Source organism: Bos grunniens, chromosome 12 (assembly GCF_055505025.1).
Source record: "Bos grunniens cultivar Pamir isolate PY7600 chromosome 12, Bosgru_T2T1.0, whole genome shotgun sequence".
Lineage (NCBI taxonomy): Eukaryota > Metazoa > Chordata > Mammalia > Artiodactyla > Bovidae > Bos > Bos grunniens.
In genome coordinates this window covers 79,223,218-79,250,990 of record NC_141176.1, presented here as the reverse complement: position 1 = coordinate 79,250,990, position 27,773 = coordinate 79,223,218, and the positions used below count along the sequence as shown (strand labels likewise).

At 42.6% G+C, this 27,773-nt stretch overlaps 2 protein-coding genes across 4 annotated transcripts in view; one reads left to right on the top strand and one right to left on the bottom strand.

The window, feature by feature from the left end:
- CLDN10 (claudin 10) overlaps positions 1-13,940 on the bottom strand; it is a 107,001-nt gene extending 93,061 nt beyond the window's left edge. Inside the window, exon 1 of one of the 2 annotated variants that reach the window (XM_086330287.1) lies at positions 13,485-13,940. In XM_086330287.1, the coding sequence (XP_086186413.1) occupies positions 13,485-13,698 (214 nt within the window). In that variant the 5' untranslated portion in view covers positions 13,699-13,940. Of the gene's footprint in view, positions 1-11,681; positions 12,013-13,484 lie in introns of those variants that run through there. The other variant, XM_086330291.1, reaches the window with a different exon arrangement.
- The window catches only part of LOC147361957 (uncharacterized), a 40,639-nt gene extending 24,027 nt beyond the window's left edge, over positions 1-16,612 (top strand). Inside the window, exon 9 of one of the 2 annotated variants that reach the window (XR_015138409.1) lies at positions 16,437-16,469. Coding sequence is in view for 1 of the 2 variants with exons in the window: in XM_086330293.1 (XP_086186419.1) it covers positions 16,437-16,536 (100 nt within the window). In the remaining variant the exon portion in view is untranslated. Of the gene's footprint in view, positions 1-16,436 lie in introns of both variants that reach the window. The other variant, XM_086330293.1, reaches the window with a different exon arrangement.
- Positions 16,613-27,773: the final 11,161 nt, after the last annotated feature.

The window sequence follows — 27,773 nt, the reverse complement described above, 5'->3', positions numbered from 1 at the left end:
TAATGAGGAGAAAATCCTGACAAGAAAAAAATTCAGGAAGAAAGTAGCTTAATGATTTCCCCTCCTCATCTCAACCACTTGAGTTAAAGTAAGACCTGTGAAAGAGAAATTGTTTCCAGAGAAATTGTCCTCAAACATGTTTTGTAACAGTTAACCCGAGTGGTACCAGGCTATCTCGAGGAGGTGACGGCCTGTAATTTGGTCTGCTTGCAGTGAATGACATTTGCATTTACCCTGCACTTTTTACCCAGTTGCTTGTAACCTGCAGAAAGTAACCCTCACAGAAAGGGCCCTGCAGTCCAGCCCCTCTTCAGAATTCAGCAGATGAAGGGCTAGGGAGCTCCGTTTTCTGCTGACGGTGGTCATGCATGGCTGGATGATTTGTGGTCAAGACCAACAGCCACATCCATATCTCAGAGTCACTAGTTACCAAGAGAAGGACTCAGCCCACAACCACTCAGAGGATAGAAAGTTCTCAGAGAGTGAGTATGCTCAAATAATCAGAATAATCAGAGCTGTTTTTTTTTTTAATAAAATCACTTTCTGATTTCTCAGCTGCGCCTTTCAAATACAAGCTGTTTTCTATGGCCTTAAGGAAACATTGTGAATGGTGCCTGAGATTTTTCATAACATTAATATCTGGATGAAAGGACTGGGTATGATCTCAGAAGAAGGCAATGACCAGGGAGAAGGGCAAAGGTCAAGGAAATGCCCCAAATTTCAAAAGTGTACATTTCAGAAATGGCCATTGGTGTGCTTGATAGCAACCCTCAGATCGATTCTAGATTAGATTACTAAAGAGGTGGTTTTAGAGCTCTTAGTAAGGCAAGAAGCTCTCAGAATTTAACTGGAAGAAGCTCTGTTTTGCAAGTGTGAACTGGCAGCACCGGATGGCAAGTCAAAGAGCTTAAAGTGTCTTTCTCAATCTAGTGCAGCGGGCGAGGGGGAGGCTGAGCTCAGGTGAACCCCTGGCTGAGCCACAGACAAGGCAGACCTTCCTGCAGGGGCAACGGGAGGGCGGCAGGCAGATTCTGCAAGGTTTGGCAGAATCTGCAAGGTTTGACAAGGTGGGGGCTCAGAGGACCCTGGCAGGCTATAGTCCATGGGGTTGCAAGAGTCGGACATGACTTAGCTACTAAACCACCACCACTAAGGTGTGCGATCAGCAGTTTGGGAAAAACAAAGAGGAGAAATCCTCTTGGATTTGGAAATCCAGGGGTGAGTGTGGAACTGGGTGGAAGATGTCTTTACCTCTAGAGGAGGAGCTCCACAGAGACCACAGGGAGTATGCAGAAGGCTTTTATAGAATATTAAACAGTGAAAGTGAAAGTTGCTCAGTCATATCCAACTCTTTGGGACCCCCATGGACTATACAGTCTGTGGAATTCTCCAGGCCAGAATACTGGAGTGGGTAGCTGTTCCCATCTCCAGGGGATCTTCCCAACCCAGGGATAGAATCCAGGTCTCCTGCACTGCAGGCAGATTCTTTACCAGCTGAGCTACCAGGGAAGCCTGATATTAAACATCAGTTCAATTCAGTTCAGTTGCTCAGTTGTGTCTGACTCTTTGTGACCCCATGAACTGCAGCACACCAGGCCTCCCTGTCCATCACCAACTCCTGGAGCTCACCCAAACCCATGTCCATTGAGTCGGTGATGCCATCCAACCATCTCATCCTCATCCCCTTCTCTTGCTCTCAATCTTTCCCAGCATCAGGGTCTTTGCAAATGAGTCAGCTCTTTGCATGAGGTGGCCAAAGTACTGGAATTTCAACTTCAACATCAGTCCTACCAATGAACACCCAACATGGAGATGACCAAATTAGGATTCAAAATAGTCTTGAAGGCAAGATTTGTTGGTTGGAGAAAACAACCACCACAATAATAGTGAACTCATTTGTTAGCTCATTTAATTTTTTTCCATAAGGGAGATATTATTATCATCCTCATTTTACAGGGAAAGAAACTGAAACACGAGAGGTTAAGTAACTAGACCAAGGTCACATAGCTGATAATGGTAAACCTAGGATCTGAACAGGAAGTCAGGTTTCAGGTTCTGCCCTCTGGAAGGAAGTAGGGAGGAAACTGATGGTCATGGAGTATTTACAATCTGCCAGACACCAAATTCCCCCAAGGGAATACATAGGAAGCTGGAAGACCTGGAAGGAGATCAAATAATTTAAAGTAGGACCTGGTGAAAGATGATGGTGATGTAATAGAAGGTTATTTCTAGGCACTGCCCAGGCCTAGGAAGGCATTTGAGGATGAGGCAGGAATATGGCTTTTCTGTGCTGACCCCAGATCTACGTGAATTATTTGTTACTATGGCCTGGGTGAATGGTGATCAGTCATTTCTATTCATTGGGTCCACATTTCTGTCTGTGAAAATCTTGGCCTCTAAGTCTCTCTTTTGACTCTGATGACTGTGGTGTGGGATATGGGTGAGATGTCCACATGGTGAGTTGTGTGTGTGTGCACATGATGTGTAGAGGTGTTTGCATGGTGAGAGTTTGTATGGACGTGTAGTTAGCTGTAGAACCAGCTGTGTCTGTGTGCATGCCTGTGCCCACATGGAGTGAGCACTCTGGTGTGAGTCTGTCTTATGATTCTAGAGTAACTGGAGCACAAACTGGATGGCTTACCACCTTGGGCAATGGCAGTCCCCCAACCCCTAGCACTCCCAGGAGAGATTAATGAAGGAGCAGGAAGCAGAAGCAGAAAGAGCCCTATAAAGCAGAGGGTAGTTACTGCTCCCTAAGAACCTTCGGGCACCCCTACAGGACAGCATTGGAACAGAAGTTCCCTGGGGAGGGCGCTATGGTCTCCTAACCCTCCCAGTACTGACTTGAATCTGGAATAGAGGGAGTTAGGATAGTTCAGTTCAGTTCAGTCACTCAGTCATGTCCGACTCTTTGTGACCCCATGGACTGCAGCATGCCAGCCTTCCCTGTCCATCACCAACTCATGGAGCTTACTCAAACTCATGTCCATTGAGTTGGTGATGCCATCCAACAACCTCATCCTCTGTCATTCCTTTCTTCTCCTGCCTTCAATCTTTCCCAGCATCAGGGTCTTCCAATGAGTCAGCTCTTCACATCAGGTGGCCAAAGTATTGGAGTTTCAGCTTCAGCATCAGTCCTTCCAATAAATATTCAGGACTGATTTCGTTTAGGATGGACTGGTGTGATCTCCTTGTAGTCCAAGGGACTCTGAAGAGTCTTCTCCAACACCACAGTTCAAAAGCATCCATTCTTCAGTGCTCAGCTTTCTTTATAGTCCAACTCTCACATCCATACATGACTACTGGAAAAACCATAGCCCTGACTAGATGGACCTTTGTTGGTAAAGCAATGTCTCTGCTTTCTAATATACTGTCTAGGTTGGTCATAGCTTTTCTTCCAATAAGCAAGCGTCTTTTAATTTCATGGCTGCAGTCACCATCTGCAGTGATTTTGGAGCCCCCCAAAATAAAGTTGTCACCGTTTCCATTGTTTCCCCATCTATTTGTCATGAAGTGATGGGACCAGATGTTAGGATAACATGGTTATTTTCCCAGGTGACATACATAAATTCTAGATAATTATGTAAATAGCATCTGTTGGCTCCTCTTTGTGGCTCCATCTCCTACCAAGACCACCACCCACTGCATTCCCTTTGTTAACTGGACCATGGACGTGATTCCTGCTTCATTCCTTCCCATCCATATTCTCACATCTTGGAGAATAGTCCTTCCCAAGGTAGAGGGTAGGAGAGGAGCCTGTTCTGGTAAGGAAATAGGACCTGGGGCAGGAGAACCTGCTGGGCAAACCAGCAGGCAGTCCAGCCAGCTGGGACTGGAGCTCAGAGTTGAGAGCAGGCATTAGGTCAGGACTGAGTGGCCTGGCGGTTTGCAATTCATGGGTAGGACAGTCATGAGACAGATTTACTGTCTGGAGCCCAGACATCAGCTGGCAGAGCAAAATGTGAGGTCCGAGGTCCAGGTTTCAACAGGAGAGCAGTTTTATTGTTCTGTTCCAGAAAGTGGGAGGCTGAGAATAGTGGGAAGAGCACAGAGCGGGGGTGCAGGACTGAGGAAGGGTCCTGATGCCCACAGGAGAGACTCAGCTTTCCTGGGGATGTTTGTAAGAGTCCTACAGAGCAGGTGAAAATCCCCAGACATAACTGGCTGGAGGTTTGCTGGTAATTTAATGAGAGCCTCTGCTGTGGTCAGACAGGGAGAAAATAGCCTTTATTTTCCTGCCCATGTCACTGAAAGTCACATTTTGTGTTCTGCAGAAAATGAGTCTCCCAGTAAGGTGACTACTTTGGCTGTTATATTCATGGACTATGTTTGGTTCATATAAAGCAAAAATACTGATTCAAAGAAATCCAGTTAAAGGCAAGACTTGTGCTCTTATATCTGCCCCTCCCCCCAGCCACCAGGGCTTACTCTATGCCTGGATTTAGCAGGAGTCCTTCCTTTCTCTGCAAGGGTTAGGGCTTGCTTAGGACCTTTGAAGTTATCAGTTCAAGATAGAGAATTGCATGATTATTATATTAATTCTAACATACCTTAATATATTGATTTAAATATAATAACATTACTATAACATTTACTACCTTAATTCACGTTCCCTTCTGGACTGTGAACAATCACCAGGTCAGACAGGTCTTTTTATTATTTTGTTCCAAAATAACCAGCATGGAGCTCATGAGTTGTCCCAAAATAAGTCAATGTGCAAATCAGAAATACTGATGTTTAAATATTCTCTTTCTACTTACATACCACAGAATCTCAGATCTCAAACTGGAATTGACTTGAGGGATTACCTAGTCTGTCTTTCTGGGCTTCCTAAGTGGCTCAGTGGTAAAGAATCCACCTGGCAATGCAGGAGACCCAGGTTCAATCCCTGGGTTGGGAAGATCCCCTGGAGGAGGAGATGGCAACCCACTCCAGTATTCTTGACTGAAAAATCCCATGGACAGAGGAGTCTTGCGGGCCACATTCCATAGGGTCGCAAAAAGCCGCACATGACTGAGTGAGTATGCATACAGTATGTATTTCCAGCCAGTGCAGGAATTATTTCTACCACCTTTTAACAGAGGACCAATAGCAGCCTCCTCTGGATACTTCTAGCCAGTTCTTTGTGGGACAGCCTGTTTCATCATAGGGCAACTCAGAAATTTCTCCATAGCCCCTGTGAATCTGATTCCCTAGTACCATCTACCCATTGGTCCTACTCATTTTCTTCCCATTCCTCAGTCCCTCCTACACCAGGCATATTTTTTTTTTTTCCTTTTCCAGGTGAAACAATTGCTCATGTGAATTTATTTCAAGACCTTTCATCCTCCTAGTTACCCCCCTCTCAAATCAATGAATGTGGTTTGTACTTGTGTTCCTTGAAGTATGGTGCCCAAGCTAGCCCTATGCAATTTGACTACAGAATATGGGGAGCATATGGGGAGAATATGTCTTCTAACTTGAACATTCTTATGCTATTAATGGCACTTCAGATTGCATTAATCCTTATGGCTGCCACCTTTTCCTGTTTTTCTTTATTAAACATCTAAAAAGCACAGTTTTTTAAAAAATTTGATTCAGTCAAACTATTATCTTTCATTCTATCCAATTGATGTTTAAAGCCAGACATTAAGTTGAGGATCTGATTGCTTGAGATCTTGGTATGTATTGGAAAACACTGTTCTGGGAGAAGGGATGGAACTTAGTTTGGGACCTGCTCTGTAGCCAGCTTCTTCTTCTGCTGCCCACAAGTCTCTGGGCAGGAACCTCAGAGCATCCATGACCCCTTCATCCCTCATGAGTCGCCAAGTTAGTTGGTCTCATCAGCTCTACCTCTAAACACCCTCCTTGTCAGTTCCCAATGCTGCCCTCATGGTGCAGGTTCTTACATGAAATACTGCAGGATCTTTCTAAAATGCAAGTCCCATCAGAAATTCTCTGCTCAGAATGTTTCAACAGCTTTCCAGCTCCTCTAAGACGAAGTCTAAATCCCCTAATGAAGCTTAAAGGTCTCTTTGCAAATTCCCCTCTCTCTGCACCTGCACCCCATCTGAGCCTCCTCCTGCACGTCCACGTGTCAGCCTTTCTGATATGCTTGATGGTCCCTGATGCACTTAGCTCCTTCTGCCTTGAGGTCTTTGCTTGTAGAAGCTTCAGGCCCTGCTCTGAATCCTCTGCACAAATCAATTCACTTCCTCCTCACCATGGCCCTCTAAAGTAGATAATATTACTAAGTAATAGTAATATTAATTATATTTAATTAATTAAACAGTAGTAATAATATTACTTCCATATTACAGATAGGGGAACTCATATTTTAAGCATTTTTGCCTGGAGTCACACAGTTAATAAATTGTAGAGCTGGATAAGTCCCCTGACCTGAAATGCCCTCCCTTCCTTTCTCTGGGCCAACCTCTACCCATCTTTCAAGTCAGTTCAAGCATAAGCTTTTCTGGGAAGTCTGCCTATGCCCTGAACTTAACCCCAGACAGCACTTACCATCCTGGGCTAATCGCTTGCTAAAGGATCATCTCCTCTAAGCCGTATCTCCACAGAGGATAGGCCTGGGTCCTGTCCTCACTTGTCTGCATATGCTGCGCTGGGAATCTAATGAATGGAAAGGAACTCATTAGTGAATAAGCAGGTTAACTACTTAGAGGATTCCTTTTGCAGTTGTACTATGATACCCTAGCCATTTGCCAAACTGTTAATTTTGGTCATCAGTTTTTTTCCTGTAATGTGTACAAAAATTTGGTCCAAGTTTAATTGTAGACCAGTTGTCTCCTGAAAATCTGTTCAATTATCCTGGCTTTATTCAAGAGCATTACTGCTTTCTGAAGTGCTCTGCAAGTGTGTAAAAATGCATAACAGTGGTGGGTTTTACCAGTCCCAGCATGCTCTTTGCTTAGATGCCCTTTGAGATTATCTGCTTGAGGATGCGAATTAGTCTGTGGGTAAGTCAGGGAATCGGAGCAGAAGAGACTCACCGGCGCCAGCTGGCCACACTCGGGGTCAGATGGGCAATGAGGGAGAAGGAGCACTGGACCTGGCAAGAAATACACCTGAATCTTTTCTACACAAAATATTCACCACAAGAGAACAAAGACTGGCAATCAGATAAGCATGAGAGGCCATAAAGGGGAGGGGGGATGGCAAAGCACTTGCCTTCCTGACCTGTCTATGCAAACACTACCAAAGGATTTCATAGCCATACTGCGTTTACTGTATTTTCTTGTTTTTTTTTTTTTTTTTTTAATTATTTATTAGGCTGTGCTGGGTCTTAGCTGCAGCACATGAGGTCTTAGTGCATCATTCGTTGCCATGCACGGACTCTCTAGTTATGGCACACGAGTGCTGGAGTGTGCAGGCAGGCTTAGCTGTTTATCAGAGCTCGAACTCATGTCCTCTGCATGGCAAGGCAGAATCTCAACCACCAGACCATTAGGAAAGTCCCTGTATTTTCTTGCTTTCTGCATTCTCAATGCTCTGGCACCCAAGGCATCACTGTAGCAGGTAGGGGAGGGTGATACCAAGGCCAGTGGATTCTTAGAGGTAAAATACACATGCCACTTTCAGAGACAAATCAACTAATCCAAAGCCCACACCCCAGTGATCTCCTTGATCAAGCTTCTATACGTCAAGCCAATGTTCCTCCATAGTGATCAACCTGGGGTGGGTACCAGACAACTCAATAAAAGCTCTTGCCTGTGTTTTCCTCTCACTCCTCAGCCTCCTGACTGACTCTAGTGCTTCCTAGCCTGGGCTTGTGTGGGGATCCAGGCTCCTACTTCTGGGGATCTGTGAGTGTGAAAACTTCCTCCTCGATGGCATTTCATGTCTGTGCATCTTACCATTCCTGATTAAAACAAATTCCAGGCACATTTAAAAATACATACTTAATAGGGCTTCCCAGGTGGCGCTAGTGGTAAAGAACTCCCACGCCAATGCAGGAGATGTAAGAGACATGGGTTCGATCCCTGGGTTGAGAAGATCCCCTGGAGAAGGAAATGGCAACCCACTCCAGTATTCTTGCCTAGAGAATCCCATGGACAGAAGAGTCTGGTGGGCTATAGTCTGTGGGGCTGCAAAGAGTCGGACACAACTGAGCACACACACCCACAGAGGATGCTTTTTCCTGATCTTCCCACAAATTTTGGTATGTAACTAATATCATCTTCCCAGTGAGAAAGGGAAACAATGAATTTAAGTAGCTTATCTGTGCATGCATGTCACACAAAAAATTAGTGGCCGAGCTGGGACTCCAATGCAGGTTTTAGGCTGGTACAAACACTGGACATTTCCCCCAAAATTCTATAGACAATCATACAAAGTTATAAATATGCGCTCCTGTGAGTCTCAGTTACTCTGTAAAATGGGAACTACAGAGTACCATCTTTTGCATAAATATGATCATGTATGTGAAATCACTTTGTAAAATGCAAATGTGAATCAAATCAGTAAATTAAACTGTCACAAAGTTTTTCCCAGTGCTCAGAACCAGGAATATTTAAGGAAACTTTGTCTATTTTTGACTGCCCAGCACACAAATATGCTATCCCAATGACTTTCCTAATGGCTCAGCAGGTAAAGAATCTGCCTGAAATACAAGAGGCTCAGGAGACACAGGTTCCATCCCTGGGTTGGGAAGATCCCCTAGAGAAGGAAATGACAAACCACTCCCATATTCCTGCCTGGAAATCCTATGGACAGAGGAGCCTAGTGGCCTACAGTGTATAGGGTTGCAAAGAGTCGGACACGACTGAGCACAGCGTGGTAACAGTAGGAGCATACAAACGCATCCTAGGTCTGGTGAGGCTCTATTTCCCACCATGAAGCCTGAAGGGGACCTTTTCTCCCCCTTTCAGCAGATGCGACATGTGATTGACAGAAGGAACAGGTCCACATCTGTGGTGAGAAACTGACTTCGACACAAAGTGTGGTCCTGGCTAATGAGGTACAGTGAATCCTAACCTGTAGGATATGCATAGACTTTAATCCAATGAACACAATAGCCTTCCCTTTGTCGTAAATATGACATAGGGTGTGCGACAAGGGATCAGAGGCCTCCTTCTATTTGGTTTTGGATCCCAGGTAGCAGCTACTACTGTCCTGGCTAGAAAAAAATAGATGGAGCAGAAGAAATGGTCACCTTCCTACCACTGAGATGTGAGCTCTCCTGGCACCAAAATCTGTATTCATAGGAATGATTGCCACCCTTTATGGTGCATGGCTCTGTGTCAGGCACTGTGCAAGGCACTTTGCCTATGTTCTCTCATTTCATCACCATTTCACAGGTAAGAAAAACCAAAGGAGACAAAACAAGAGACAGCCTAGACTGGATATTGCATCTAAAGACAACAAAGTGCTTTGAAATTGAGTCAAGAAGCTTTCAGGCCACAGTGAGGACTGAATTACAAGTGTTCCTATGATCTAAAGCTGAAGCTCCAATACTCTGGTCACTTGATGTGAGGATCTGACTCATTGGAAAAGACCCTAATGCTGGGAAAGATCGAGTTCAGGAGGAGAAGGGGGCAACAGAGGATGAGAAAGTTGGATGGTGTCATCGACACAAGGGACACGACTTTGAGCAAACTCCAGGAGATTGTGGACAGGGAAGCCTGGTGTGCTGTGGTTCATGGGGTCGCAAAGAGTTGGACACGACTTAGTGACTGAACAACTATGGTTCAGTTCAATCCAGTTGCTCAGTACTGTCCGACTCTTTGTGACCCCATGAACCACAGCACGTCAGGCCTCCCTCTCCATCACTAACTCCCAGAGTTCACCCGAACCCATATCCACTGAGTGGGTGATGCCATCCAACCATCTCATCCTCTGTTGTCCCCTTCTCCTCCTGCCCTCAATCTCTTCCAGAATCAGGGTCTTTTCCAATGAGTCAGCTCTTTGCATTAGGTGGCCAAAGTATTGGAGTTTCAGCTTCAACATCAGTCCTGCCATTGAACACCCAGGACTGATCTCCTTTAGAATGGACTGGTTGGATTTCCTTGCAGTCCAAGGGACTCTCAAGAGTCTTCTCCAACACCACAGTTCAAAAGCATCAATTCGTCAGCGCTCAGTTTTCTTTATAGTCCAACTCTCACATTCATACACCACCACTGGAAAAACCATAGCCTTGACTACACAGAACTTTGTTGACAAAGTAATGTCTCTGCTTTTCAATATGTTATCTAGGTTGATCATAACTTTCCTTCCAAGGAATAGGCATCTTTTAACTTCATGGCTGAAATCACCATCTGCAATGATTTTGGAGCCCAGAAAAATAAAGTCTATGGTAATCTCCTAAAATTGATTCCTTATAACTACACTAAAAGGGGGCTTGTATTTTCCACAACTGGAAATGCCTCTTGTCCAAAGAGGTGCTGGCTTACATCAAATCTTTTAAGGATGTTGTCATTATTAATCTAAATGAGTTCCTAAAAATCTGTAACTATACTGGGGCATCTAAGATGGTTAGCAACAAAAGGTATGACTTTGACATGAAGTTATGTAAACAGCAAGGAAAAAAAAACCGGCAGCTTAAAAGATCTTTTCTTTTTCTTTCTTAGAGGAGGCTTAATCTGGCCTAAGAAGATTTGTCTCAAATTGACAGTATAGGCTTAAATCAATTTATTATTTTAAAGCACGATATAACCATTTTTATTCCTCTTTGGCTTCTGAGTTTTTTTACTCAGTTTGAAATTATTGTGACATTTAAGAGCTTATTGGCATAGAAAACTTTCTAAACATCTCACTGTTATGCTTTCACAAAAGAATAAAAGAAAAGTAATCAGCGTCAACAGCAATGACTGTGTGAATGAGGAAATCCAAGTTTGTGTGTCCATTTTCTTGAAAATATGAATCAGTGTTCCTGATGTTGAACATACATTTCAATAGTAACCTGTGTCTTTGGTAAGGATTTTGATTCAGGATGAAGAAAGTAGAAAGGTTGTGTTCCTTCGCCAGGGGATCTTCCCAACCCAGGGATCGAACCCAGGTCTCCCACATTGTAGGCAGACGCTTTACCCTCTGAGCCACCAAGGAAGCCCTAAATGAATTTTACAAATTCTAATTGAAGCATTGTCAGTGAACAGAGTTTTCCAAATTACCTCTCATGTGCAGTATACACAGCAGACGTAGAACAGAACACGCTATATTTCTATCGAGAAGCAAAGTCAAGAGGATGAAGTTTAAGGGTAGAAGATTGTTTGGATCAGCATCAACAATATTTAGAAACAAAATTTCGAACTCCACATTTTCTAAGATACATTTAGGGAAGTAGCTGTTGAAATCATTATAAAAGGTTACAGTGGTTCTTTAGCCCACTTTGGAGCTAAGGTTGATCGCCTATTTTTCACAATAACTAGGTTTCATTAAGGAATAGAGAATGAAAGATAGAAGACCATAAATATATACCAGCTCAGCTGGTAAAGAATCCATCTGCAATGCAGGAGACCCCGGTTCAATTCCTGGGTCAGGAAGATCCCCTGGAGAAGGGAACGGCTACCCACTCCAGTATTCTTGCCTGGAGAATCCTCATGGACAGAGGAGCCTGGCGGGCTACAATCTGTAGTGTTGCAAAGTGTCGGACATGACTGGAGCGACTAACGCACAGTGCAGCAGAGCATATATATATATATGTATGTATATAAAGAACAAACCCAGAAAGAACAAAGAAATACACTTACCCACATGAGATATCTTCTACTTGCTGCCCGAGGTGGAAGCGGGCCCAGAGGTCTGTGGAATGACAACCATGTCCCCCACAACACTCTCCTCTAACAGTTTTCCCTGCACCTGGGGAAACCTTCCACAGTAGAAGGAACAATTTTGAAATATCCCAAGATAAGTTTAGAAGTCAGGACTGAAGAGAGATGAGCATTGATTCCTCTAATGAGGGCTTAGGAAAGCCCATGTTATTTGGAGGCCTGTGTCCAAGCTTGAACTGTTCCCTTGATTGTCATTAGAATCTCCTGAATGTAACTAAATATCTTCTCTTTATCCCTTGGCACACATTGTGGACTAATGACATGAATACTTGACACAAAAACCCCTTAAGATATTATGCTTTAGTAACTTCCTAGTTAAAATTTTATTTCATTTTCTTTACTGGGGCCAAGGTTCAGTTTTGCCATTTGATTGTGAAAACTCTGTGTGTTATAAATTCCTGGGGGCAATTTTTAGTATAATAAACCCACAACTTGTGGCTGATTTGTAAACATACCTAAAAGGCAGAAAACAGATGCAGATAGTAATTCCATAATCATGTACAAGCAAGTAGCCAATAATTGTTGCCTGGAGGTATTCCAAGGTATGAAAATGTCTTCCTCTGAAGTATAGCTGATTTAAATATCATATTAATTTCAGGTGTACTACACAGTGATTTGCTATTCTTATAGATTATACTGAAAAACCTTTAAATTTTTTCCCTCTTTAGGATACATATACTTGCAGTATGTTGCAAGAAACCCCTTGCAATAGTTTCTAATACTCATAAAGTTGAAAGCTCGTCTACATACATATTTTTGATAAATCCTGATGAAAACCTCATGGGCATTTTATTTCCCTTAGCTACTTTAAAAATTTCTTGTCCTGCTATTTTATCACTAAGCATAGTTCTTTAAAAATATGGAAACCCCTCTAAAAACTCTTACTCTCAATACTATATGTCTTCTCGTATGTTCATATCACTGTGAATATAAATATAAATACACATATATATGAATATATACATATGTGTGTATGGATTTCATCTTAGAATGGCCTGAGGAAATACAGGGATTTCGGATAACATAGGATCAGGACTTCCCTGGTGGTCCAGTGGTTAAGACTCTGCTTCCACTGTAGGGGGCAAAAGTCGGATCCCTGGTTGGGGAACTAAGATCCCCACATGCCAGGCAGGGAGGCCAAGAAAGCAAAACAGTAGAACATATGGGTTCTGGTGGCGTGTGTTCCTATATGTGTGTATATGGAGTTCTCCATGACATAAGGCAAATCGAAACGAGTTTTAAAACAAGCCAGTCACCTCTGCCCTTTCCCTTGGCATCTATTATTCACATTAGGTATTTCTAACACAACCATTGGGCGTCCCTGGTGGCTCAGACAGTAAAGCAGCCCCCTTCAATGCAGGAAACCTGAGTTTGATCCCTGGGTTGGGAAGATCCCCTGGAGCAGAGAACAGCTACCCACTCCAATATTCTGGCCTGGAGAATTCCATGGACTGTATAGTCCATGGGGGGGGGGTCACAAAATGTGGGACATGACTGAGCGACTTTCACCGTATCCATAAAGTTATCCTTAATTTTCCTTTGCCATATAAAAGGCATGATTTAATTCTTTCAGCCAACACTCACACACATCATCCGTCTTAGGCAAATCTTGGCACTCGGATTAAGCACCCAGTCAACAGCAGACTGAACACAGACACTTGAGTGCCGTGAGGGGGAAAAGCGACATTTTGCTTCCACCCCAAACAAAGCTATTATATTTACCTTCTACTTTGAAGATAGTAAAGTGCGGTCGGCAGTGGAAAGAACCCAACGCGTTGCCTGCGCAGTTCATCCAGAGCCCCTGGTAAACCCAAGTGGCCGTTATCACCGAGGACGCTCTGGTGGTTACTTTCCACTCATTGGACGCGGTGGCCGCGACGAGAGCGCCAAAGCCCCCGACGCCGAACACCAGTGCCGAGATCTGAGCCCTGGACATGTCGCTCAGGCGTCTCCGGGGACACTGTCCAGACAGATGGCAGCCGTGGTCTAGGCATGCAGCGGGCACAACCCGCGTGGACCAGCGTTGCAGCGAGTTAATGCGGGTAGGTGACAGCGCTTCATGCTTGGATGGCCGGAGGAAGGACCGGAATTTAGGATACAGTTTGATTTACCGATGGCATTTTAGAAGTAGCCAAGGACGATCTTTCTAAACGGGTATTTACTAAAACTTTGTAGACTGATTCTAAAGGTTTTGAGTTTGCAGATTTTTTCTTTTTTCCTGGCTCCGTAGTTAATGCTTAATTTTCTGTTAGTCTGAAGCTTAACGAACCATGGAATGACCAGATATTACAAAGTACAAATTATACAGTAACAGTAAAGGCTTACTTGACCCATTGCTTTAATTTTGTGTGTTTCTGAGTCTTACATAAATGGAATCATTGTGTTAGGTTTCTTCTGTAACCTATTTTTTCCCACACATTGCATTTGTGAAATTTATCTGTGTTCCAGAATGTAGCTATAGTTCATAAATTATGAGAGCAGAATATAGTATTTCATTAGATGAATTTTGCTGGGTTATAGAGATCCAACCAGTCCATTCTAAAGGAGATCGGTCCTGGGTGTTCATTGGAAGGACTGATGCTAAAGCTGAAACTCAAATACTTTGGCCACCTCATGTGAAGAGTTGACTCATTGGAAAAGACTCTAATGCTGGGAGGGATTGGGGGCAGGAGGAGAAGGGGACGACAGAGGATGAGATGGCTGGATGGCATCACCGACTCGATGGACATCAGTTTGAGTAAACTCCGGGAGTTGGTGACGGACAAGGAGGCCTGGCGTGCTGTGACTCATGGGGTCCCAGAGTCAGACATGACTGAGCGACTGAATTGAACTGAACTGAACCATGGTTTTGAATCAGTACTTTGAAGACACAACTCATTTTTAGTTGACTTCCACTGTTGTTTTTGAGAAACTGAGAGCCTGATTTGTCACTTCTGTGTAGATTAATCTATGTTTGGCTGGATTTAAGATTGCTTCTTTGGTTTTGGCAGTTTCACTAATTTTCTAAGTGCGGATTTTTCTTTTTTAAATCTTCTTTAGGATTTACTGATCTTCTTGAAACTGATACTCTTTCATCAGTTCTGGAGAACTGTTAGTCCTTTCTCTCTCTAGAAATCACCTCTGCCCCTATCCTTTATCTCCTTCTGTGACCCTGATAAGATGTATTTTTTACTTTGTTGTATATCTCAAACTCCCTTTAACATTTTTTACCTCTTTATTGCTCCATGCTGCATTCTGGGAATTTTTTTTCAGACCTATGTTCTGATTTTAAAAAATTTATCTTCGGCTATGTAAAACTCTTAAAAAAAAAGTTCTAGAATTTCCATTTTATTCATCAAATCTGCCTATTTCATTTTTTCTAACCTCTTGTTCTTTAGTCAAAATTCAGAAGCCATATTTTATTTTTTAGTATTGAGGTGTTTGTTGTTTATTTTTATTTATTTATTTTTGGCTGTGCTAAGTCTTTGTTGCAGCATGGTTTTTTCTCTTGTTGGGTGAATGGGGGCTCCTCTCCAGTTCTGGTGCATGAGCTTCTCATTGTGGTGGCTGTTCTTGTTTCAGAGCACAGGCTCTAGGGTGAGAGGGCTCAGTAGTTGCAGCCCCTGGGCTCGGTAGTTGTGGCTCCTGGAATCTAGACCACGGGCTCAGTAGTTGTGCACAGACTTAGTTGTTCTGAGGCATATGGGATCTTCCTGGATCAGAGATAGAACCCATGTCTCCTGCACTGGCAAGTGAATTCTTTATCACTGAGCCATCAGGAAAGTCCCTAAAGAGGCTTATTTTATATTCTGTATCTCACTATTCTCATATCTGTGGTTTTTGCAGGTTGGATTGATTTTAGTTTTTCCCTAAAATTTCTAAAAGTTTGACTCTGTTACTCATGGTGGTTTGTTAAAACAGGTGCTTTGTAATTTGTAACTGTGAGCTCACATTCCTTGCAACTTTACTCATGGAAATGAAAGGCAGGAAGGTAGAGAGGCAGGAAGGAGGGAGAGGAAGGAGGCAGAGGAAAAAGGATGAACACAGCCTTAACTTGGAAGAGCAATGAATGGACTAAGATTTCCTGGGAGGCAGAAACTCTAGGTGGGTCAGGGACTGAGAATACAGTGAGGAGGGTAGGAGTGTGCCCTCTGCTGGTAGCTGCTGAGTGGTGCAGAGAACATCAAGTCCCCCTTCAGGCTGCCCTCTTCAGTGCAACGTGCTGACTTGTCTCCCAGGACAAGAAGATAAGGTAGAAATAGGAACTGCAGGGCTTCTGATAGGAGATTGTCGTTTGATTGTGGAAAATAGACATTCAGTCACTTTCTTCCATCCTCCTCAACCCCAACAAAAGCTGAAAACCTGGAACTATTTGTGTGCCTGGGGATGAGAGGATCCACAGCAAACAGGACATTCAGTGTTAAAATCTGGACCATCTGAGCAAACCAAAAGTGTTCATCACCCTGCTCTGAGTAGCTTCCTCTTTCTGGGAATAAAAATAACAATAGATGACATTTATTTAGCACTTTTCTCTGTGCTCTACATGTCTTATGTCATAATATTCATACTAAATTAGGAGGGAGGTATTTATGATATAATAAAATTTATGAGCCTGGAAGAGTTCACAGATTTCCACCCTCCTTCAAAGAAATCTTTTTTCTTCTTTTTAATTTGTTCTTTTTTTTTTTTTTTTAGATGCACACTTGTACTTCTCCCTTTGAATCACACTGGAAAAAGAGGCATCAGTACTGCATTCGTAATAAGATGTTCCTCGCAACACCTCTTGCTCCTGTGATATACTCCCCGTTTCCATTTCTATCTGCACGTGCTTTTCTTGCTCCTGCCGTGAGATGATTAAAATAGTAACACGAATTTCTTTGAGTATGTGTGATTTACTGTCTAAAGAAAAGTAAAGAAGAGAAGAGAAAAAAAAAATTTGAGAGCTCTGTTTTCACCTCAGTTCAGTTCAGTTCAGTGGCTCAGTCGTGTCCGACTCTTTGCGACTCCATGAATTGCAGGCCTCCCTGTCCATCACCAACTCCTGGAGTTTACTCAAACTCATGTCCATCGAGTTGGTGATGCCATCCAGCCATCTCATCCTCTGTCATCCCCTTCTCCTCCTGACCCCAATCCCTCCCAGCATCAGAGTTTTTTTCCAATGAGTCAACTCTTCACATGAGGCCAAAGTATTGGAGTTTCAGCTTTAGCATCATTCCTTCCAAAGAACACCCAGGACTGATCTCCTTTAGAATGGACTGGTTGGATCTCCTTGCAGTCCAAGGGACTCTCAAGAGTCTTCTCCAACACCACAGTTCAAAAGCATCAATTCTTCGGTGCCCAGCTTTCTTCATAGTTCAACTCACATCTCACAACTCTCACATGACCTCTGGAAAAACCATAGCCTAGACTAGACGGACTTTTGTTGGCAAAGTAATGTCTCTGCTTTTCAATATGCTATCTAGGTTAGTCATAACTTTCCTTGAAAGGAGTAAGCGTCTTTTAATTTCACAGCTGCAGTCACCATCTGCAGTGATTTTGGAGCCCTAAAAATAAAGTCTGACACTGTTTTCACTGTTTCCCATCTATTTGCCATGAAGTGATGGGACCAGATGCCATGAGCTTAGTTTTCTGAATGTTGAGCTTTAAGCCAACTTTTTCACTCTCCTCTTTCACTTTCATCAAGAGGCTTTTTAGTTCCTCTTCACTTTCTGCCATAAGGGTGGTGTTATCTGCATATCTGAGGTTATTGATATTTCTCCCGGCAATCTTGATTCCAGCTTGTGCTTCTTACAGCCCAGTGTTTCTCATGATGTATTCTGCATAGAAGTTAAATAAGCAGGGTGACAATATACAGCCTTGACGTACTCCTTTTCCTATTTGGCACCAGTCTGTTGTTCCATATCCAGTTCCAACTGTTGCTTCCTGACCTGCATATAGGTTTCTCAAAAGGCAGGTCAGGTGGTCTGGTATTCCCATCTCTTTCATAATTTCCCACAATTTATTGTGATCCACACAGTCAAAGGCTTTGGCATAGTCGATAAAGCAGAAATAGATGTTTTTCTGGAACTCTCTTGCTTTTTCAATGATGCAGCAGATGTTGGCAGTTTGGTATCTGTTTCCTCTGCCTTTTCTAAAACCAGCTTGAACATCTGGAAGTTCACGGTTCATGTATTGCTGAAGCCTGGCTTGGAGAATTTTGAGCATTACTTTACTAGCATGTGAGATGAGTGCAACTGTGCGGTAGTTTGAGCATTCTTTGGCATTGCCTGTCTTTGGGATTGCAATGAAAACTGACCTTTTCCAGTCCTGTGGCCACTGCTGAGTTTTCCAAATTTGCTGGCATATTGAGTGCAGCACTTTCACAGCATCATCTTTTAGGATTTGAAATAGCTCAACTGGGATTCCATCACCTCCACTAGCTTTGTTTGTAGTGATGCTTTCTAAGGCCCACTTGACTTCACGTTCCAGGATGTGTGGCTCTAGGTCAGTGATCACACCATCGTGATTATCTTGGTTGTGAAGATCTTTTTTGTACAGTTCTTCTGTGTATTCTTGCCACCTCTTCTTAATATCTTCTGCTTCTGTTAGGTCCATACCATTTCTGTCCTCTTTTTTCTTTTTAAATTTAAATTTATTTATTTTAATTGGAGGCTAATTACTTTACAATATTGTATTGGTTTTGCCATACATCAACATTTATCTGCCACGGGTGTACATGTGTTCCCCATGCTGAACCCTCCTCCCTCCTCCCTCCCCATACCATCCCTCTGGGTCTTCCCAGTGCACAAGCCCCAAGCATCCTGTATCCTGCATCGAACCTGGACTGGTGATTCGTTTCTTATATGATATTTTACATGTTTCAATGCCATTCTCCCAAATCATCCCACCCTCTCCCTCTCCCACAGAGTCCAAAAGACTGTTCTATACATCTGTGTCTCTTTTGCTGTCTCATATACAGGGTTATCATTACCACCTTTCTAAATTCCATATATATGCGTTAGTATACTGTATTGATGTTTTTCTTTCTGGCTTACTTCACTCTGTATAATAGGCTCCAGTTTCATCCACCTCATTAGAACTGATTCAAATGTATTCTTTTTAATGGCTGAGTAATACTCCATTGTGTATATGTACCACAGCTTTCTTATCCATTCGTCTGCTGATGGACATCTAGGTTGCTTCCATGTCCTGGCTATTATAAACAGTGCTGTGATGAACATTGGGTACACGTATCTCTTTCAGTTCTGGTTTCCTCGGTGTGTATGCCCAGCAGTGGGATTTCTGGGTCATAAGGCAGTTCTATTTCCAGTTTTTTAAGGAATCTTCACACTGTTCTCCATAGTGGGTGTACTAGTTTGCATTCCCACCAACAGTGTAAGAGGGTTCCCTTTTCTCCACACCCTCTCCAGCATTTATTGCTTGTAGACTTTTGGATCGCAGCCATTCTGACTGGCGTGAAATAGTACCTCATTTTGTTTTTGATTTGCATTTCTCTGATAATGAGTGATGTTGAGCATCTTTTCATGTGTTTGTTAGCCATCTGTATGTCTTCTTTGGAGAAATGTCTATTTAGTTCTTTGGCCCATTTTTTGATTGGGTCATTTATTTTTCTGGAATTGAGCGGCAGGAGTTGCTTGTATATTTTTGAGATTAGTTGTTTGTCAGTTGCTTCATTTGCTATTATTTTCTCCCATTCTGAAGGCTGTCTTTTCACCTTGCTTATAGTTTCCTTTGTTGTGCAGAAGCTTTTACGTTTAATCAGGTCCCATTTGTTTATTTTTGCTTTTATTTCCAATATTCTTGGAGGTGGGTCATAGAGGATCCTGCTGTGATTTATGTCGGAGAGTGTTTTGCCTATGTTCTCCTCTAGGAGTTTTATAGTTTCTGGTCTTACATTTAGATCTTTAATTCATTTTGAGTTTATTTTTGTGTGTGGTGATAGAAAGTGTTCTCGTTTCATTCTTTTACAAGTGGTTGACCAGTTTTCCCAGCACCACTTGTTAAAGAGATTTAACAAGTGTCTTTTCTCCATTGTATATTCTTGCCTCCTTTGTCAAAGATAAGGTGTCCATAGGTGCGTGGATTTATCTCTGGGCTTTCTATTTTGTTCCATTGATCTATGTTTCTGTCTTTGTGCCAGTACCATATTGTCTTGATGACTGTGGCTTTGTAGTAGAGACTGAAGTCAGGCAGGTTGATTCCTCCAGTTCCATTCTTCTTTCTCAAGATTGCTTTGGCTATTCGAGGTTTTTTGTATTTCCATACAAATTGTGAAATTATTCTTGCTCTGTGAAAAATACTGTTGGTAGCTTGATAGGGGGAGAAGGCAATGGCAGCCCACTCCAGTACTCTTGCCTGGAAAATCCCATGGACAGAGGAGCCTGGTAGGCTGCAGTCCATGGGGTCGCTAAGAGTCGGACACAACTGAGAGACTTCCCTTTCACTTTTCACTTTCATGCATTGGAGAAGGAAATGGCAACCCACTCCAGTGTTCTTGCCTGGAGAATCCCAGGGATGGTGGAGCCTGATGGGCTGCTGTCTATGGGGTCTCACAGAGTCGGACACGACTGAAATAACTTAGCAGCAGCAGCAGCAGCAGCAGCAGCAGCTTGATAGGGATTGCATTGAATCTATCGATTGCTTTGGGTAGTATACTCAATTTCACTATATTGATTCTTCTGATCCACGAACATGGTATATTTCTCCATCTATTAGTGTCCTCTTTGATTTCTTTCACCAGTGTTTTATAGTTTTTTTTTATATAGGTCTTTAGTTTCTTTAGGTAGATATATTCCTAAGTATTTTATTGTTTTCGTTGCAATGATGAATGGGATTGTTTCCTTAATTTCTCTATATTCTCATTATTAGTGTATAGGAATGCAAGGGATTTCTGTGTGTTGATTTTATATCCTGCAACTTTACTATATTCATTGATTAGCTCTAGTAATTTTCTGGTGGAGTCTTTAGGGTTTTCTACGTAGAGGATCATGTCATCTGTAAACAGTGAGAGTTTTACTTCTTTTCCAATTTGGATTCTTTTATTTCTTTTTCTGCTCTGATTGCTGTGGCCAAAACTTCCAAAACTATGTTGAATAGTAGTGGTGAAAGTGGGCACCCTTGTCTTGTTCCTGACTTTAGGGGAAATGTTTTCAATTTTTCACCATTGAGGATAATGTTTGCTGTGGGTTTGTCATATATAGCTTTTATTATGTTCAGGTGCCAAAGAATGCTCAAACTACTGCACAATTGCACTCATCTCACACGCTAGTAAAGTAATGCTCAAAATTCTCCAAGCCAGGCTTTAGCAATGTGTGAACCGTGATCTTCAACCATGATGTTCAAGCCGGTTTTAGAAAAGGCAGAGGAACCAGAGATCAAATTGCCAACATCTGCTGGATCATCGAAAAAGCAAGAGAGTTCCAGAAAAGCATCTATTTCTGCTTTATTGACTATGCCAAAGCCTTTGACTGTGTGGATCACAATAAACTGTGGAAAATTCTGAAAGAGATGGGAATAGCAGACCACCTGACCTGCCTCTTGAGAAATTTGTATGCAGGTCAGGAAGCAACAGTTAGAACTGGACATGGAACAACAGACTGGTTCCAAATAGGAAAAGGAGTTCATCAAGGCTGTAAATTGTCACCCTGTTCATATAACTTATATGCAGAGTACATCATGAGAAATGCTGGACTGGAAGAAACACAAGCTGGCATCAAGATTGCCGGGAGAAATACCAATAACCTCAGATATGCAGATGACACCACCCTTATGGCAGAAAGTGAAGAGGAACTAAAAAGCCTCTTGATGAAAGTGAAAGTGGAGAGTGAAAAAGTTGGCTTAAAGCTCAACATTCAGAAAACGAATATCATGGCATCTGGTCCCATCACTTCATGGGAAATAGATGGGAAAACAGTGGAAAGAGTGTCAGACTTTATTTTTCTGGGCTCCAAAATCACTGCAGATGGTGATTGCAGGCATGAAATTAAAAGACACTTACTCCTTGGAAGGAAAGTTATGACCAACCTAGATAGCATATTCAAAAGCAGAGACATTACTTTGCCAACAAAGGTTCATCTAGTCAAGGCTATGGTTTTTCCAGTGGTCATGTATGGATGTGAGAGTTGGACTGTGAAGAAGGCTGAGTGCCAAAGAATTGATGGTTTTGAACTGTGGTGTTGGAGAAGACTCTTGAGAGTCCCTTGGACTGCAAGGAGATCCAACTAGTCCATTCTAAAGGAGATCAGCCCTGGGATTTCTTTGGAAGGACTGATGCTGAAGCTGAAACTCCAGTACTTTGGCCACCTCATGTGAAGAGTTGACTCATTGGAAAAGACTCTGATGCTGGGAGGGATTGGGGGCAGGAGGAGAAGGGGACGACAGAGGATGAGATGGCTGGATGACATCATTGACTCGATGGACATGAGTCTGAGTGAACTCTGGGAGTTGGTGATGGACAAGGAGGCCTGGCGTGCTGCGATTCATGGAGTCTCAAAGAGTCGGACACGACTGAGCAACCGATCTGATCTGATGTTCCTTCTATTCCTGCTTTCTGGAGAGTTTTTTTTTTTTTTTTTTTTTAACATAAATGGATGTTGAATTTTGTCAAAGGCTTCATTTCTGTCCTTTATTGAGCCCATCTTTGCATGAAATGTTCCCTTGGTATCTCTAATTTTTGAAGAGATTCCTAGTCTTTCCCATTCTGTTGTTTTCCTCTATTTCTTTGCATTGATCGCTGAGGAAGGTTTTCTTATCTCTCCTTTGCTATTCTTTGGAACTCTGCATTCAAATGCTTCTATTTTTCCTTTTCTCCTTTGCTTTTTCTTCTCTTCTTTTCACAGCTATTTGTAAGGCCTCCTCAGACAGCCATTTTGCTTTTTTGCATTTGTTTTTCTCGGGGATGGTCTTGATCCCTGTCTCCTGTATAATGTCATGAATTTCCATCCATAGTTCATCAGGCACTCTATCTATCAGATCTAGTCCCTTAAATCTATTTCTCACTTCCACTGTATAATCATAAGGGATTTGATTTAGGTCATACCTGAATGGTCTAGTGGGTTTCTCTGCTTTCTTCAATTTCAGTCTGAATTTGGCAATAAGGAGTTCATGATCTGAGCCACAGTCAGCTCCCGGTCTTGTTTTTGCTGACTGTATAGAGCTTGTCCATCTTTGGCTGCAAAGAATATAATCAATCTGATTTCGGTGTTGACCATCTGGTAATGTCCATGTGTAGAGTCTTCTCTTGTGTTGTTGGAAGAGGGTGTTTGCTATGACCAGTGCGTTCTCTTGGTAAAACTCTACTAGCCTTTGCCCTGCTTCATTCCATACTGCAAGGCCAAATTTGCCTGTTACTTCAGGTGTGGGTCCCAAATACAGTAGTGTCAAATTGATCCCGACAGTTGCCTAGTTTGGCCAGCAGATGGCGCCATGCACCAGTAAGACGCTATGGCTGCTGCTGCGCAGGTTGCTTTGCAGGCTTGCATCCCATGGAGGGTTGGCGACCTTGACAAGGGATATAGACAGAACGACAAACCCCGACAAACCCCGGGAAGTGAGTGAAGGCTGAGAACGTGGAGGCAATGCAGAGTAGTGGCGGGAAATGCAGACGCTGGGATCAAACAGGATCAAAAAGCTTCCCAGTCCAAGCTCTCCCATTTTCATTTTTCTGTGGACCTTTACCTACTTGTATGTATGTATATGTATTTATGTATATATATATATATATATATATATATAAAGGAGGAAGTGACTTACTGATTATGTAACAGACCCCACAGTCTTCATGGAGACTAGGGCAGCCAATGGCGTAATTTAGTTGAAGTCCGAAGTCCTGAGAACCCAGGGAGTCAGTGGTGTACATCTCACTTCAAGGACAGGAGAAGATCAGATTGGAGGTCAGCTCCAGCGGTGAGGGAAGAAAAAAAGGAGGGAATTCTCTGTCTTCTGCCCTGTTTCTAGTCAGGCCCTTAACAGGTTGGATGATGTCCTTTCCCAATGCGGGGGCGGGGGTTGGGGGGTGGGGGTGGGGGCGTAATCTTCAGAATCCACAAATCCACTGAGTCAAACATTGATCATCCAGAAACGCCCTTGCAGACTCAAAGGAGTGAAAATGAACTTTACATTCCATGTGCCATTTGATTGTGAGTATTTGCCAACACACACAACACCAGATTCTTTTTTCAGGGCAGGTGGAATGTTGAAGGAGGGAAGCAGAGAGAGGATTGAGGACTGGGTCATCGTGGTGGGTCTATCTACCCAGATACTGTTGAGTTCGTCTCCTGGTCTCTGCAATCCCTTCTGTTCATCTCAGCTCCACCTTCACCACTCAAGCCAGGTGATGAGTGTTTCTCTTCTGGAAATATAGTCCTAGTGAGCAGAGAAGCCCTCCAGACTCACCCAGAATCAGTGTTTAATCTGGGCACTCTGTAAGCAGTCCAGCTGACATCAAATGAGGAGATATATGATGTAGTTATGTTTCAACACTGGTGATGTTAACTTGATCTCAGCTTTCTCCACTGTAAATGTATTATTTCCCTTTCAAGGCTTCTTTCCCCTGGCCAATCACCAAGTCTCAAGTCTAAACCACTCAGTTTAGAGTGACAGTTTAGGGGTGTTTCCTGGGGGCTCAGGTCAGTAGGGTGTGGGTGTCTGAAGGAGAAAATGCTCTGATGCTATTGGCTCCTGGATCTAGTGTGAGCCTGGGGCTCCAAGACAGTTCAGTTCAGTTCAGTTCAGTCCAGTTCAGTTCAGTCACTCAGTCGTGTCCGACTCTTTGCAACCCCATGAACCACAGCACGTCAGGCCTCCCTGTCCATCACTAACTCCCGGAGTCCACCCAAACCCATGTCCACTGAGTGGGTGATGCCATCCAACCATCTCATCCTCTGTCGTCCCCTTCTCCTCCTGCCCTCAATCTTTCCCAGCATCAGGGTCTTTTCCAATGAGTAAGCTCTTTGCATCAGGTGGCCAAAGTATTGGAGTTTCAGCTTCAACATCAGTCCTACCATTGAACACCCAGGACTGATCTCCTTGCAGTCCAAGGGACTCTCAAGAGTCCTCTCCAACACTACAGTTCAAAAGCATAAATTCTTTGGTGCTCAGCTTTCTTTATAGTCCAACTCTCACATCCATACATGACCCCTGGAAAAACCATAGCCATGACCAGATGGACCTTTGTTGGCAAAGTAATGTCTCTGCTTTTTAATATGCTGTCTAGGTTGGTCATAACTTTCCTTCCAAGGAGTAAGTGTCTTTTAATTTCATGGCTGCAATCACCATCTGCAGTGATTTTGGAGCCCAGAAAAATAAAGTCAGCCACTGTTTCCACTGTTTCCCCATCTATTTGCCATGAAGTGACGGGACTGGATGCTGTGATCTTCGTTTTCTGAGTGTTGAGCTTTAAGCCAACTTTTTCACTCTCCTCTTTCACTTTCATCAAGAGGCTCTTTAGTTCTTCTTCACTTTCTCCCATAAGGGTGGTGTTATCTGCATATCTGAGGTTATTGATATTTCTCCTGGCAATCTCGATTCCAGCTTGTGCTTCCTCCAGCCCAGCATTTCTCATGATGTACTCTGCATATAAGTTAAATAAGCAGGGTGACAATGCTTGATTCTAGCTTGTGCTTCCTCCAGCCCAGCGTTTCTCATGATGTACTCTGCATATAAGTTAAATAAGCAGGGTGACAATGCGCAGCCTTGATGTACTCCTTTTCCTATTTGGAACCAGTCTGTTGTTCCATGTCCAGTTCTAACTGTTGCTTCCTGACCTGCATACTAGTACTATGGAATCTCAGTCTATAACTTAAAAAAAAAAACAAAAACCCTCTCCATTTCTTCTATTATAACATTTCACCATTTGGGTATATAATCTTCATCAATATCTTATCAGTATTTCATTGACTTTTTTACTTTTGGGGGCGGCAATTGCAGAGGTTTCTCATATATCCCCTGTCCTCACACTCCATGGCTTCCCCACTACCAACATCCCTCACCAGATGATACATTTGGCACAACTGATGGATCTAGACTGACACATCATAGTCACCCAAAGTCCATAGTTTACATTAGGATTCACTCCTGGTGTGCATTCTATGAGTTTAGGCAAATGTATGACATTTCCATCATTGTGGTATCATTCAGAGTATTTCCATTGTCCTAAAAGTCCTCTGTGCTCCACCTGTTCATCCCTTACTCCCCATCTCCGCTCTCCGGCAACCATTAGTCGTTTTACTGTCTCCATAGTTCGCCTTTTTGTCATACAGTTAGCATTATACAGCATGTAGCCTTTTCAGACTACTTTCACTTAGTAATGACCATTTACATTTCCTCCATGTTGTTTCATGGGTTGATAGCATATATATATATATATATATATTTTTTTTTTTTAGTGCTGAATAATTCTCCATTGTCTGAATGAACTAGGTTAATTATCCACTCACCTATTGAAGGACATCTTGGTTGCTTCCAAGTTTTGGTAATTATGAATAAACCTGCTATATGTATTTTACAGGTTTAAAAAATTTGTTTCTCTTCCTTTAAAGTTAAACATATAATGAACCATTACTTCTAATATGCATGCAAACCAGACTGAATAGGTACCTCCTTCCTTTAACTTCATGCTTTCTCCATGTTTACATTAATTATTTTTTATATTAACATATTCATTTTTTCCATCTTCCATTTATTTGAACAATTTAGGGAAAGGTAATAAAACATAAAAATGGATCTACAAAGAAGTGCCATCACAACACAGAGATGGTTGTTCTGTGGAAACTGAACACGTTGACTGATAGGCAGAGATGGATGGCAATGCTTGATAGTCAGTTGCTGGATGAAAGTCTAAATTTGAAATAAGAATAATGATTTGATGGTAGCGAGGAAAAGTTGCAGTCCTATAGGACATACAGATGTGTACTAGAAATAGTCTGGCTGTTGTTTAAAGAGTAAAGACTCAAGTCACCTGGACATTGAAGAATGATAACTGACACACACATACTCCCCACTTGGTAAAAGGGAGAAAACTTTTGGCCCAGAATTTGGTCTTTGTTTACAGAGTGGCATTTCTCACAGGATGCAAGCAGGTTGTACCTTATAGTTTAATTCTGAACTTTGCATGGATACACGGCATGGGGTTAAATGTACCCTTGCAGACCAGCTCATTTGAAGAGGTGGCACCTCAGGCTTTCTGATGAAAACTCCCAGCTTTGGGCCAAAGGCCAACTTGCCCTTTCTCATTTGCTTCTTATCCAAAGCTACTGCCTTATCTTGCATCCACAGAAATATAACATGAACTGACAAGTATAACTTAAAAAATTTTTGTAGTAGTCATGTTAAAACATAAAAAGAAACAAATGAAATTGATATCAGTAAGATATTTTTAAACCAGTTTGTTCACAATAATATCATTTCAACATATAATCAATGTGACAAATCATTAATGAGAGAAAAATATTTTTACACTGTCTTTGAGATCCGTTGTGTATTGTATACATACAGCACACCTCAATTTTGACCAGATGCATTTGAAGTCCTCAACTGTATTGGACAACCCAGGGTTTACAGTGTTATTAGTTAGGACTTCTATGGGTGCAAGGGAGTGAATACATTTCTCAGTAATTAGAAGGATGGTTCTGGTAGGTGTCTTAGTTTGGGTTCTCCAGTAGCAGACCCTGAGACAAGGATTTGAGTGGAAGTGGAAGTAGTTTATTTTGGGAGTGATCCCAGGAAAACACATTTAGGGAGTTGAAAAGTGATATACAGAAGGGAAGGAAGTCAATAAAGAGTGTGTTAACAAGCAAGTTACAGCTTGTGCTACTGGACTCCTTCTTGCTGGGCCACCATGGGAGAGGGAATTGCTTCAACTGACGGGCAAGGCATTTGGGTATTTATCCACCACCTCCCCATCGAGCGGTGGTTGAGGGTTGAATCCAGGGGTTTTGGCTTATATTGCACATAGCCCCAATGTGCTTGACAAGCAGAGAGCTCCCAAAACAGTGAGCTGCCTTAATTCTGGAGGAATGTCAGAGGATAGGAGCT